At 40.8% G+C, this 15,619-nt stretch overlaps 1 protein-coding gene across 1 annotated transcript; it reads right to left on the minus strand.

Moving 5' to 3' along the window:
- Positions 1 to 9,230: 9,230 nt before the first annotated feature.
- On the minus strand, positions 9,231 to 15,254 carry LOC119908724. Its single transcript, XM_038726575.1, has 6 exons — positions 15,059 to 15,254; positions 11,720 to 12,034; positions 10,408 to 10,704; positions 9,819 to 9,929; positions 9,694 to 9,725; positions 9,231 to 9,567 (listed from the first exon to the last, which is right to left on the minus strand). Exons 1-6 carry the CDS (start codon positions 15,102 to 15,104, stop codon positions 9,499 to 9,501), a joined length of 870 nt encoding a protein of 289 aa, XP_038582503.1. The 5' UTR covers positions 15,105 to 15,254; the 3' UTR covers positions 9,231 to 9,498.
- Positions 15,255 to 15,619: the final 365 nt, after the last annotated feature.

Genomic DNA, 15,619 nt, shown 5'->3' on the forward strand with positions numbered 1-15,619 from the left:
TATGAATCACTTCTACCTAAATCGACTGCACGAAACAAGAAGAAAATACTTGTGTTACACAAACTACACTTGTCAATTACACACAAACTCCATTTTAATCCTTTTTTTAGCTGATGATAGTTCCTTTATGTATGTATCATGTTAAAATACATAATTAATTAATCCTGGTTTATTCCACTGAAACAAAATTAACTTTCTAGGATGTTGCTCACAGGACAGAGTATGTACTCAGAGTACTCTGTCATTTCGGTGGCGTAATCAAAAGGAAGTGATATTTCTGGTAAGAAACCAAAAAACAGAATAACAAGACTACTTGTTAACTGTGCAGTCCTTAATGCTCAATTACCATTTATTGCTCAGACCTGATGTTTATTATTGACATTATTGTTAAAATGTGGCCCATATCAGACTGAAGCTTAAACTGTCCACGGCCTGCAAGTAACCCGCATGCGCAGAAAAATGCTGTCAGGCATAAGTAAACAAGGAGCCACAGAGTTTATCTCTGGTTAGCTTTTACTTTCTAACCCTCACAATTTTCACTACAGACTCCTGTATTTCATCATCCTCTCCAGGTTTCAGGTTTCTCACGGGGTGACAATTCCCCTGATTTCTGACAAATGTTCACAATTTTCTTTCACTTTGTCCTCTTTATTATGTATTTAATTATGCATGTGCATATACTTGTCACCTGGCCGGACATGTGGGCGGAAATGGGAGTGGGGTTTGGAGGGCTGCAGTGTGATTGACAATCCCCTACAATCCCACCGCAGCCCTCCAAACCAAAACCGGATCAACCCACACAGCGCCCAGAGACCCCCACCCCTAGTAGCCAGGGCACCCCGCAACCCCCCAAAGTGCAAAGGACCCCAGACGGCATGTCCCGGGGGAAGCTGCGTCCCGCCCCGAGGAAGAACCGCAGAAAGCCGTTCTGGGAAGCTCCCCGCCGCCAGGGAGCAATAACATGGAAGTGGAGGGTTGCGGTGGGATTGTAGGGTGATTGTCTATGCATATTGATGCATTGTGTTTTTTTTGTTTTTGTTCTTTTCCCCTTCCCTGTGCAGGGTCTCTGGATGGCTGCTGGGCGTTTGGTTTGTGCATTGGAGTCCGGGGGAGGTATTTCCTCGTTGGCTTGGAGGGACCAGTTTGCGTCCCTGGTTTGCTTCGTTGGCCTCAGATCCATGCTTCCCCATTTCTCTGTCAGCCATTTGTTGGACCCCTCTGGATACTGAAGTATAAAATTATTTTTCGGGATGTGCAGTGTGGGTGCCTGGAGTTCTCGGCCCTTGATGGGTGGCTAGGTTGGTGGTGCCTTGCAGCTGAGCTAGTTGATTTTGCCTTGTTGCTGGTTTGGCTGGTGTTGCACGGCGGCCTGGGGGCATGCTGTGCATGGGGGATGTCGGCTGGCGCGGGCGGCCTTAGTTTTTCCGACGGTTGAGGGGATGGCGGACTTTTACTGGCGGGTGGACGGTGGCCTATGCGACGCATTTGCTGCCGGGCTGGGACTTGCTGCTGGTGTTTCTCTCTGCTGGCTTTCGCTGTCGTGTTCTGCCGCTCGCTCTCTCTCATTTGCCCGACCTCGCACGCGGTATTTGCGGGGGGCTGCCGGTCATTTGGTGTCGCCGTGGTCGCGCAATGCGCACGTTGGGCTTGTCACTTGCGCATTGATGTTGGTGATTGCATGGCGTTTTGGTTGTTCGCTGTGCCGCCATATGGGTGGAGCACTGGTCTCTGTTGTGTGCGCACCGCGGTCGGTCCGGGCGCTGCTCTTCTGCGAGCTATGCCTCATGCGTTCCGTCGGCATTGCGTTTTGGATGGTCATTATTATCTTTTGGTTGGGTCGAGGTCTTACGCGTTTGTGTTGCGGTGCATCTGGGAATCATATTTATATATATTTTTGGATTTATTTAATTTTTTTTTTCTTTCTCCCACCCCTATTGGCTACTGGGGTTCTTGCCTGCCTGTTGCTGGGGTAGGTGTGGCACAGTCGTGGCGTCCCACTCTCACTAACACCTACATTCTTTAACAGGCTTATGCGCACACACATGTGTACACACACACACAGACACATTCACCCACACACACACACACAGTCTCACACATAGACACAAACAAATTTAGGTTGTCCCTGGTAGAATTATTCCTGCTTTTCTTTGACTTACTTATTTAAATTAAATGTTTCAGCTCTCATGGCTGTGCTGTGTTGCTTATTTATTGTGCGCGACTGTTTCTTGTTTTCATTTTTCTCTTGGTTGTCTTACTATGTCAGCTGTTTATTGATGCTGTTCAGCTGGTTGTCTTTTACTATTATTATTACTAGCGTTATTTTTTGTTTGTTTGTTTTTGTTTGTGTCTGTTTGTTTGTTGTTGTTTTTCTCCTCCCCAAGCCCCCCTCTCTGTTCTATTGCAGGTTTCATTGCTTTCTGCAATTGGTGTTTCCCTCTGCTATTCCCTGTTGTCCCCACCTTCCATCCCCCTTCTCTTGCAGGTGTTGTCCTTTCTCTGTGCTGTCTGTTTGTGCCCCCCCCATCCCCGTGTCTGCCCCCCTGTCCGGCCCGGTGACAAATCAATACATAATTAAATAACCAACGAAGGTTAAAGTCAAGGGCAACTGGACTTGGTTGAAGATACTGGAAGATGTTTCATCCCTCATCCAAAGGACTTCTTCAGTTCTGACTGACTGGCAGGGAAACTCTATTTAACCTCAGTGGGATCGTTTGCCAGGGTCATCGATACTGCTGGTTCGTTAGTGTTCCTTGTTGCTGTGACGACAGTCGTAACAGTCGTTAGGACTACCTGTGGCCAAGACTGAACGACCATCATTGGTATCTTCACCTGAGGTCAATAGGTTACGTTTGTTGAGTTTCCTGGGAAGTGATGAAAGGACTGCATTGTAAGTGGGGGATAAGTGGTGGCGTAGACCCCCTCCCCTGTTCAATGACGGCTTCTCAACCCTGGTGTAGATGCTTCCTTGACATCTCTTTCAAACCATCCATCTTCTCTGTCTAAAATGTGCACCTGGTGGTCCTCAAACGAGTGTCCTCTGTCCTTCAGATGTAAGTAGACTGCAGAGTCTTGACCTGAGGAGTTGGCCCTTCTGTGTTGAGCCATGCGTTTGTGTAGTGGTTGTTTAGTCTCCCCAATATACAGGTCTGTGCATTCCTCACTGCATTGGACCGCATACACTAGATTGCTTTTCTTGTGTTTGGGTGTGCGGTCTTTGGGGTGTACCAGCATCTGTCTTAGTGTGTTCTTGGGTTTAAAAAACACAGGGATGTTGTTTTTGTTGAGTTTCTCTGATACTCCAGACACGTATGGAATCACAATGTTGTTGCGTTTGACCTTATTTTCTTCATCCCCTGTAGTTTTGTTCTTCTTGGATCTTGTGGCTGTTTTCACAAAGGTCCATTTACGGTATCCACAGGCTGTAAGCGCCCCCTTCAGGTGGTTCTGTTCCTTCTCTCTGGCTTGGGCGCTTGTTGGTATGTTTTCCGCTCTGTGGTGCAGTGTTCTCATGACCCCTAGCTTGTGCTCCAGTGGGTGGTGTGAATTGAAGAGTAGGTATTGGTCTGTGTGTGTGGGTTTTCTGTAAACACCAATCTGCAGGCTCCTGTCCTCTTCAGTGCGTACAGCGCAGTCCAGGAAGGCCAAACTGGACTGCTGAAGATAATTTGAGGCTTCAGTAGTAATTCAGTAGTGAATTAGACAAATAAAGTGAGTATCAACCAAACTAACAGTCTTTTTTGGTACAAAATGTTGCTCTTTGTGTTGCTATCCCTCCACCAGCTTAGTTTAGAAAGAAAGTTAGTAATTTTGTACCAAGAACACTGTAACTTAGGAAGTTACCTGCTTAATGTGTCTGAGACTGCTTCAGCATCATATTAGCTTCAGTTTAACTTCAGAATGCATTTCTGAACAGATTGAGGACTGTGGATTTCTTGGCTACAAAAAACTATTTCAGTGTACAAATGGGCATGTAAATGTTGTAATGAAATAGACTTGTGGAAAACTGTGGACCTACAGTGTCCGTTAACTTAACTCCTGCTGTGCAGCTGCATTAAAAAAGATGATCTTCATCAGGACTGTGTGGGTAAAGTTTAATCAGATTTGACTGACAAATCTTCGAAGGATGTTCTACAGTCCCATTCAGTCATTAAGGATCACATCATTGAACAGGTTTAGTGTTACAAACGTCTGGGTACTATAATTGACATTCAGTTACAACACAGTGGCAAAAATGCACTTCCTCCGGAAGCTCGACTGGTTTGGGGTTTGTAGTAAGCTCATGACACTCTTCTACAGCTCCATGGTAGTCAGTCTTCACTTTGTATTTTATTAGGTTGCAACATAGTCAAAGTGGCCAGTAAGATCATTGCTGTTAAACTGCTGATCTGGCTCTCATTTTCCGTAAGAGAGTAATTTCAGATGCTTGAATCTTTTCACAGTGTCCTCCAGGGGTGATTCTAGGATCAGACCATTACGGGTGCTCAGCCCCCAATGAGAGTGTAGCATGCATACCTTGCAAAAGTGTTCACTAATCGGTAGTGATTATAAGTATAAGTAGGCCTACTAGAGAGGAGCATGTGCAGAGCAAAGCGAGTGAGTCAAGGGTGTCACTCTGTGTTGAAAAGTGGTGGGGACATAAGGGCTCAGATTTGGGGCATGATGATGCATTTGGGTCAGGAGACATGACGATGCATGAGAACAAGATAAGAAGATTTTTAGTACTATTTAGTCTTAAATGTCTTTTTTTATATAAAGGGAAAACTATATTGCATTGCATGTTTTTTATTGTGCAAATAAACCTTTCTCAAAGCATTTTCATTTGTTAGTTGACATTTCATGGTGCAAGCTATTTTTCAGAACAAATGCTTTCAAAAAGTGATGAGGTCAAGATCAGCCATTTCAAAATGTAGTGGGGTGTAAATGATACCTATGGGGCAGTGGACCGGTTAGGGTCAGACAGCAGTGTGGAGCTGTGTGCTGTTTACTCCCTCAGAGGAGGGAGGGTGTTAAAAGTACTTCCTTATTTGAATGTTCAGTTTTGTGTTTTCAGTTAAATCTTGTTACATGCTTGCTTTCTATATAGTTTTCGTTGCTGATATAGTTAGTTGTTGCTGATGGAGTTTATTTTGGTTGCACAGCAGGGGCAATTTTTAGGGTTAAATTCCATCTAAGCACCCCTAAAAAGTAATACAAAAATGTATTATTATTTAATGAAAAAAAATGTTTTGTCCTCTAATGTTAGATTTTGGAAAAGCAAGAGAAGGGACAACCAATCAGCCTACAGTTTCATATGGCTTTTCTTATATTAATCGGATTTAATGTCCCTAAATACAGCATCGGAACGCCGTTTGTGTGTCTGTCAGTCTGGGCCAAACTAGTACTTTCACTATTGAGCGGGGATACGAGCCCCTCCCAACTTGGACTGATCCTCGTTTTTGCTGAATTCTGATTGGCACAATGATCAGAGGAGTTTACTTTCTATCAGGGGCGAGTTTAATCCAAAACCTTTTGCACCGGTTTGCTACATTTTGGCGGGGCTGAACTCATCCCAGGTTTGTGTGAGAAATCCGACAGAGAAGGTAAATACATTAATCATATAGGCAAGGCAAGTTTATTTGTATAGCACATTTCAACAACAAGGTAATTCAAAGTGCTTTACATAAAACATAAAAGCAACAGGAAAAAAAATAAATAAGTTTTAAAAGTTTTATACTGAAATTATTACTGATAGGTATATAAATATGTATATATATATTTCCGGTCAGGGCCGGGGGGATTCCAGGTGGACCCTTAGGCAAGGTCCTTAATGCTACCAGCCTACCTCAGGCATGAGTGAAACCGCAAATACAAGAGCCATACCAGCTCGGACGTTGCCTGGGTTGACGAGGTCCGCATCAGGTGTTAGGGAACCAGGGCAACCTAATGACAAATGGGCTAGTGGAACAAGAGACTATGGGATATATGGATGCTTCGAAACCCATCATCAACACTGACAAAGAAACAACTCCTAGCTCAGTGTTCTAACATCCGCAAACAGCAACTGCTATCACAACTAGAGATTGATGAGGTACAACAAATATGCTACAGCAAGGGGTAGCCAGGACGACAGGTCAATGTTATCATCATCATCATCCCCACACTCAGAGATTGGGTCCCAAGCCCCAATAACAACAAGCCCTTACGGCACAGAATCACTCAACATAAGGGCGACTGACCTGCGATTGAAGATCATAACCAAGCTGGACTCCCAAATACAATGACCAAGATTGCCAAGGCTAAGTGACAAAGTACCCTCTGAAAGTCTGCTAGAAGATGTGAATGCAGCACTACATACTATCCCTAAAAAATGCCATAACCGAGACCAAAGAGCTGATGTACGCCACAGCAACAGTGATCCTAGAGATGCTTGGCTATAAGATGAACACCACAAGCCACAAAGAGCATTACCCCCCATGGAGAAGAAGGCTAGAGGTCAAGATCAAGGCAACACGAAGAGGAAGAGGTTAGTCAGCTCTTAGAGCTGCAGAAAGGTGCAAGGAAGGGCCTTCCTAAGAAATACAACAAGCTGTCGATACCTGAGGGTCTGGAGACTGCCAAACAAAGACTTACCGCTCTGGCTACCCGCCTAAAGAGATACATGGGAGAAGCAGAAGCCAGGAGAATAAACCGGATCCAAAGTGTACTCTCAGTGGCAGGGTAATAACACAAGATCAGAAGAACAAGAACAAGAACATGTGGGAGAAAGGGGCATCCCATGGAATCCCATCCCATGTGTTCTTAGATCCCGTGGATCTAAGAACAGATCACAGCAATCTCCCAGAACAAGAACCAGTAACCATTACAACGGCAGACATCCAAGAAAGAGTGGCAGGTATGAAGAGCTGGACAGCGTCAGGCCCTGACATGATCCACACCTACTGGCCGAAGAAACTAACTGCACTCCATGAACGCCTGGCAGCACAAATGAACCAAATGCTGATGGATTGGACCCACCCAGAATGGTTAACCCAAGGACGGACAGTCCTCATCATGAAGGACCCCTAGAAGGGAACAATCCCATCCAACTATCAGCCAATAACCTGCCTCTGTACAACATGGAAGCTCCTGTCAGGCATCATAGCGGCTAAGATGAGTAAGCACATGGCTCAATACATGCTCAATACATGAGTGCTTCAGCACCCCTAAAAATGGTCTATAATCGCCCTTGGTGTCCTAAGTGTCCAAGATTAACAGGGTGAATAATTATTTTGTCTATCAGGCCATAAATACTCGTAATGACTCAGCAGAAGAGTTTCCCATAACTATTTGCGAGTGATGCTGTTTTTTAACCAATGAAGGGTGGATTGAATGATAATGGCTAAACATACTCTAGGTTTTATGTTGTCACCTGTTTAATTTAATTTATAATGTATTATGTATAGTCTGTGTGTCTCTGTATGTGTTACTTGGCTGCAATACTAATTTCCCCTCAGAGACAAAGTGGAAATTTTAAAATGGTGCCTGGCAACAAAAGCAAACTACCATCAGATTCTGTTGAAAATAAGTCTGATTTGTGCATGGAAATGCATTTTAACTATTTAAATCAGTGAGAAGAGCACAGAGAAAACAACCCTGACATAAATCTCTCATGTGAAACAACCAAAACTCTTTGAACTTTGTCAGAAAGTAGTGTGTTCATGCATGATCCCATCGTTCATAGTAAGAAGCTGATTGAGAAAACAGGTTTTCTTTAAAGATACAGTATATAACCTTTCGGCATTAAAATGCCTAAAAACGACTACACATATGTAATGTGTTTTCTTGAGTTACATTATCCCCAATGTTTCCAACAATTTTCACACCCAGAAGCTGTCAGAAATGTACTTTTTATCCAGTTTTGAGACACATTTTGATGTTACATTTTTTAGATGTTGGTTGTTTTTAGCTATATATTTTAAAGAGGTCATTTTCTTCTCATTTTCAGGTACAAAATCTTATTTAGGGGTTTTACCAGAACAGGTTTTTTGTCATACTGCACATTGCCGCAGCTCCTCTTTTCACCCTGTGTTAAACACTCCGTTTTAGCTATGCAGCGATGCATCTTGCCTCTACAAGATCTTTGTTGAGAGTTGCACATGCACTAGTTCCTAGTTACTACTAGCCAATCAGAAGCAGAGTAGGGCGGGCCGTGAGAAGCCCGTAAACACTGCTTCGGTTCAGTTAGCTCCCTCCCAATCACACTTTCATTCAAGCTTACATTAAAAGTCTTTTATCATGTACATAAAAAGGGGTTTTCTAGCATGTAAAGAAAGAGGCAAGGCAGCTTTTCCTCTACTGTGCAGGCAAGAGACTGACGGCCACTTCAGGTAGGCTCCGTGCCCCATGATTAACGACAAATGGACACCCACGATGCTCCGAAAGGACGGTCCAACCCTACAGGAAGTAGGGTGGGTGCTTACCTTCCTGCTTCCTGTTTAACCAATACCTGCCATCTACCGACCCCGTCCACTCCTGTCAATTAACACAGAAATGGCTCTCTAACCCCATGCTGCCACATATTATTATTATTATTATTATTATTATTATAAGAAACTTGTTAAAAGACTCAGTCACACCATAAACAACAGTAAATGTTGTTGCTGAATACAAGGAATGTCAATGAGTTACTTTGCTAATGCATTAGTCAACATATAGCTGTCAAATCATTCGCTATAGCTACACAATAACTGTCATAATGTATCTTTCAAAGGAGGTGACCACTCTATGATGGCATATTGTATACAGTCACACAGTCATGCTGAACTTGAATACTGATAATCTGACATCAGACTATCAACAAATGTGTCTGAGAAAAAATGAAAAACTAACTACTATTAAAATAAAACATGGGGAAGCACATTCACTGAAAATCTTTTAAAATTCAGTTAATCCATTTATGTGGCTTCTTTTAGAGCAGGGCAAATACTTGCCTACAATATTTACACATCCAGCAGACGAGCATTTCATTCAAGTTGTGTTTCCGTGTAACATTCACTCTTCTTTTAGCTGTTTGCTCTCCACCAACTCATGAGAAAAATATCTTGCTCTTTAGCTGCTAAATGTTCCGCTTCTGTCTACTATTTGGTGCTGAGGAGTTTACAGTAGAGCTGCCTGCTACTGCTGGAAGAGAGCAGAAAAATGAAATAAAACCAAAACTATTAGCTAAACCAGGCTAAAAAGAGCTGTATGAATGCAAAGTTTGTGATATGTGTCATTACAGCTGTAATTTATTTCCTTTATTAATCTGGAAACACTGATTAAATTATAAATATTTTACGATCTGAAACTACACAACAACATGCCGTCAACAACTCATGGAACGGCATGGAAACAGTTTGACAGAAATGATTTAGTCATAAAAAGAAAAAACAATGCATCATAAACATAAAACAATTTAACTCTAAGCTTTCATCATGTAAAATGACTGTGATGATATTTGACTTTGTGGTGAGATGAAGTTGGTGTGGAAGTTGTCGATCACTGCAGTCTAGTAGCAGCAGGATGTGCTTTTACATTTTCATACTGGACTTCTGCATCACTATTCACCTGTGAAATAAAACATTATGAGATTATGAAAAAAAACTAAAGGGAACAAACAGTTGATGTTTCTACCAGAGAGTAAAAAGTTTCATCTTTCATTTTTTAAATTATAATAGTTATTTTTAAACTCACATTGTTCTCATTATCAAGTGGTTTTGTGTTCCCTGGACAAAAAAATATGACAAATTACCATTACAGTTCTGAATAAATGATTTACATTAATCAGTTCTTTCAAACGATGTTCTGAATTTCCTCACCTCTGTATCTGAAGAAAAGAACTGTGATTACAATCATTAGGATGAGTACTGCAATCCGTAGAGTCAACATGACGTAGCTCAGAGGAGACCAACCTGTGGAAACTTTTGAACCTGGTTTAGAAACAAAAAGTCACTTAATAAATAAGTACATTGTTTAAATTTGGGACAGGCATTTCTTTGTTTTTAGTTGTTCAAATAATCTTCACATCATTAATAAATCAAACACTCTGACACAAAAATGAAAAACATCTGGGATCTGTGTCCGTCACAGGACTGTAATAAGCATGACTGGCTGGCCTACCTGTGCACACTCTGCCTGTGAACTCATTGCTCACCACAACCTGAAGGGAGAGGGTGGGATTCTTTCAGTTGGAATCTTTCAAATACTAGCTGTCTCATGCTAGTTTCTCCAACTCTACCTACCCTGCAGGACTGAATAACAATGATATTACAATTGTTCCTTTTGTGAAAATATTTGATCTCCAACATCTGAAACTTTGAGAAACCAAGAGGCAAAGCTTTGTATCTGGTGGGCTGCATATTATCTTATGTAAATGTGTCTGTTCTGGCTGATCGTCTCTTATCCTACCTGTGAAGAAAGGTGTGTAGTCAGCCTCTATCTCTACATTGTTCTTCTTATCAACAACCTGGCAGGTGTATCTCCTGTTGTGGCCACTCTGACGCTTCACAGTCAAAACAGAAACACAGTTCTTCTGTCTGAGGAGCTTGTATCCGACACCTTCACCAAGCAACACAGTTCCTGTCTCATCTACCCAGCGGATGCTGTTCTGTTGACATGGAGGGAGGTCGCTGTATCTCAACAGAGAGCACTCTAATGTGATGTTACCGTCCCTCTTTGGATCAGCATCTGGTGGAGATGGAGAGACTGGGAGAAAACAAGGGATAACTGTAAACTCAGCATAACTTTAAGACTCTGACAAGTTTCTGTTCATCTTCTGTTGTCTTTCAGTTTCAATGAGTTAAAATACAATAACTTAAAAATATGAAGGAGGACTGTAATGTAAATGTAATTAAGGCCTTTCAGTAGAAATTCAACAAGCCAATTGACTAAATAAAATGATAAAAGGAAAACCTTTATTTATCCGCAAACTAATATGCCAGTCATTGTAAACTGAGGTGGAGATACGTCTTCATGAATGAAGGCGCAGTAGGATGGAGGACTGCCACAGTCAATAATGAAGATGGAAATAAGAAAATGCTCATTAAATAAATAAACATCCTATTAAATGCACCAAGAATACAATAAATGAAGGCATTAATTAAATCATACATTGAGACATAAATTGACATTTCTCTATTTATTTGCTTCTTTATTTATTCACATTTGTATTAATTACCTTATGTATTTGTTTTCCTTCATAATCTTCAACTTTACTTATTATTTTTCAAATGCATTTATTTATACGCATCTGTACGCAGGATAAGCGGTTGGCGATGGATAGATTTAGTCATGCGTTTGTTTAATATTTTTGTCTGTATTATTTTTCCTTTGCATTTTCTACCCCATTTATTTCCTCAGTGGTATTTATTTCTGTATGCAAATGAGGGGGTCTGTGTCTCAAGGGGCCAATGTGGTGAATAGGCCTGAGCTAGATCAACACTGAAAATGTCCTGGAAAGCTCCTGGAAAAAAGATCTCTAGAGAAAAGTGAGAAGCCTGAACCAATAAATTCATCTCTTCCCACCTTAATCACCAAACTGACATATCACCCTGCTCGCTCACTGGCTGGGTTTGGGAGACTCCCAGCAAGTAGACATAGGACAGGAAAAAATGAGTACAGCTGGAATGAGGCTAAGCTTAGAACAGTGCAACGTTTTTGTGCCAAAAAGCAGAATAACCTCTTGATAATCTCAATGAGTTTTCATGGACATGAGACTCACTTGTCAGAACATTGAGCTGTACATGTATATCATTATTAGGGGTCCTCCCCTGCCAGCAGGTGTAGCGACCAGCATCCTCAGCAGTGATGTTGTTAATGACCAGAGAGCATCTGGCGTCCAGACTCAGCCTGGCAGCTCGGGCTGAGGTCTGCTCAACTTTTCCATTCACAACCTCATTGAAAGTCTGAGATAATACTCTTCTGTAAAACCATATAACACTGGAGCATGTTGTGTCAGAGGATGATGTAAGGGCACAGGGCACAATGACATCATGTCCAGGTCTTTTATAGAGAGTGGTTTCTCCAAGGATGCCTGCTGGAAAGAAAAGACATGTCTGGTTAGAAATGACACGTTACACATAAAATCATCTGCATGGAGACTCAACACTTAACATGAGGGTTGTATTTAATTGTATTCTCTAAAAGGAAGCATAAAATATTGTTCAGTTCTGAACTGGGATTTTACATTTGCAAGCAAGGAACATGTCCCCCTCCACCATGTAGTGCTTGTGTTTATAAGAGAGAGTGATTTTCATTTATATCTCAATTAATAATTAGTGAATTGTGGATAACTGAATTTTAAATGATTTTCAGTGAATGTGCTTCCCCATGTTTTATTTCAATAGTAGTTAGTGTTTCATTTTTTCTCAGACAAATTTGTTGATAGTCTGATGTCAGATTATCAGTATTCAAGTTCAGCATGACTGTGTGACTGTATACAATATGCCATAATAGAGTGGTCACCTCCTTTGAAAGATACATTATGACAGTTATTGTGTAGCTATAGCGAATGATTTGACAGCTATATGTTGACTAATGCATTAGCAAAGTAACTCATTGACATTCCTTGTATTCAGCAATTAACTGTTGTTTATGGTGTGAGTCTTTTAACAAGTTTCTTATAATAATAATAATAATAATAAAATCTTTACCTCTACTATTGAAACTACAGCAACAAAAACACACACAGAGTAGATCAGAATAAACAAAAGTTGACCCACATCAAATAAAATCTGCTGAACTTATGTCATTGCCTTTGTTTTGTGTTCACTTGTATTATTTATCTGTATTTTATGTAACTGCATCAAGTTATAATTGTAGCATGACTACATTGATCTAATAAATTTATGAGAATTAATACCAAATTATTAATTTTAATATTCAGAAAATATTAATTCATAAATCTCTCGTGGGGCGCCACCCGAGATTCCATTCGCCCAGGGTCTCGGGATTCCCTGAGTATGGCTAATAATTAGACAATTATTCACTAGTGATCAGTTAGTTAACAATCGCTAAATTATCTTTAATCAGTCAGTCAGTCTCATATCGAAGGGGTAAATTCTCACGGCAGGGACTTGGAGATAGGCAATACACGTGAAAGGGCCCGGCATCAGTGGGAGCAGTGTAATTTAGCTCAAAGCATAAAGCTTAAAAAGAACTTGGTCGTTCTTGAATTAAACTAGTGTGAATTAACGGTCTGATAATTTTTAACAAAACAAAATAAAATAAAATAAAACGCAAGTAAAGTTGCTGGAAACGAGGGAAAAATCTATGTCGCGGCACTTCGCGTGTGTGGCTTGAATACGAACAAAGGGTCTTCGTTGCGCCGGGCCGAACTGCTCAGGGCGTTGCTGGGTCAGGGAGCAGTTGGAGAGAAAAGGAACAAGCCGAGGGCAAAAGAGAGTGAGACAGCGTGTGTTGCTGCCTTTGTCTGTTGGGGCGTGGTTCCCAGAGGGCAGTCCTTTATTCGCCTGAGAGAGGGCTTGTTTCCGCTTTCCAGAGAGACCGTCTTTCTTTAGACATATTAAAAGTTAAAATATCTATTTGCGAGTATTGTAATCAAATATCTTCCCACAATCAAACCTTAATTGTCAAACGGGTATACCGTTCTTAGTTTTAAGTATTTGATAAAAAGACAACAAAAAAACAATTGTCAGTAGTTCAACCTTCAACCTTAAAGTTAGCCTTTCAGAATCACAGATGAGAGGAACTTAATTAGCTTTCTGGATATATTGGCTGTTACGCGTTCTAAGAATATAAGCAAGATACACGAATGGGATCAGATTATGGACAAGATAAATACAGAGTGACATTTATACATTAAATTGCATTTCAGACAATGGCCTGTAATACTTATTTTGTCCACTTGGAAGAGCTCGGGTTACATGACGATAGCTTTGATTCACCCTAAAACAACCTTCAGCTTTAGTTATTTAGTCAATTTAGTTATTTTATTATTAAAGTCAAGCTGGAAAATTACTCTAGTAGTATAGCATGACATTTCTTTATTATCATTTCTAAAGGAAGTGTCAGAAAGTGTTGTGAACAAGTGAAGAAAGCATTGGTTACAACATAGAATGAATAAAGGTCCAGGATCCTTGCTGAAAATTAAAACACTGCAAAATTAACTTGTTTAGATTCTTTTCAACAACAAATAACACCAACATGGTAACATAACTACTCAAATGGAGTGGAGAGACCTAATCAAGCAACTAACAAGGTAATGCTTTGGGTTTTGAGGAGACAGTACTCTTTTGTTTACACAAAGGAGTTCAGGGCTGTCCTGGAGTTCCTCCCAAATTTACATCTGGCTGTGAAAAGGAGAATATCCTTTGATGTGAGGTAATTAAACAAAGAGGAAGGTCAGTTGCCATGGTCACGTGTGTGGGGGGCTGTTCAGTTCAGGAGAAAGCTAATCTCTGGTGCGTGTTTCTTTGTCATTTTAACAGTCAGGCAGCGCGTTATCTGGCTGCAGCATCAGAGGTGGCAAGTTTTATGATCGAACTGCCCAGAAACAGCACTTAGGGAATGCGACCTTTCAACCCCACTCCTTTGGGTCGCTTCAGCTGTCTGTTGAGGGTTGATATCCCAAACCCCCTCCTCCTTCTCTCACAGAGAGAGAGAGATTTGAGTCTCCAAATTATTTGATATAAAATGCACAAATCCACACTGTTTCTACACTACATAATGTAAATGCTTAGTTATTCTGTCACATGTGAAGTTTAAAGAAACCACACAGAGAACAGTGAGAGAACAGACCATTTCATCATTACTTTTCTGTCCTTCTGTGTGTACATCTGTGCACATGTGTCTATACGCATTGAAAAACATAAACCTAAAAATAACTGATTCATAATTGCAATCCTGCTCTTGTCTCACACGTTTATTAGAGGCTACAAAGGTTATCAAAATTTATCAAAGTGGTTTATAAAGCAGGAAATGTGTGGCGTGTTCCTGGTAGCATTTTTTAACACAAACCTTTATCTAATAGTAGCTGATTTAAAAGTTCACTTTTGTGTTAAATTGTGATTAACATTAAAATAAGTAAACAGAGCTTTACCTTCAAACTGAAGCACGAAAATAAGGATTAATTCCAGTAGAGACATTCTGTGTCTATTCCCTGTCGGCAGATGGACGGGTTGTGAGACTTCTCTGCTGCAGGTCTGTATGTGATTGTGCTGTTTCCTCTGTGTCCACTTTCCTCTTTGACCTATTGTTAAAATAACTTGAGAAACAACGCCAACCACCCATCCTGTCTTCAGTTACAGAGAGTCAGATTTGCATCACTTCTATGCACATCCTAAATCGACTGCACGAAACAGGAAGAAGAAATTTGTGTTTCACAAACTGCACTTGACAATTACACACATTCCATTTTAATCCTTTTTTTTTAACTTGATGGTGGTGCGTTTTGGTATCATCCAAAGGAGTTTGTTTAACATATAATTTTAAAATATATAATTAATTTATCACAGTTCATTCCACTGAAATAAAATTAACTTGACAGAGCAATGGAAATGTAATTTACACTCTCTCATTTCGGTGGCGTAATCAAAAGGAAGTGATATTTCTAGTAAGAAATCAAAAAACTGAATAACAAGACTAAGATTCTACAGCCATG

The sequence above is a fragment of the Micropterus salmoides genome, unplaced genomic scaffold (genome assembly GCF_014851395.1).
Source record: "Micropterus salmoides isolate LMB-PRFRI ecotype aquatic unplaced genomic scaffold, ASM1485139v1 Ms_hic_scaffold_18, whole genome shotgun sequence".
NCBI classification, from domain to species: domain Eukaryota; kingdom Metazoa; phylum Chordata; class Actinopteri; order Centrarchiformes; family Centrarchidae; genus Micropterus; species Micropterus salmoides.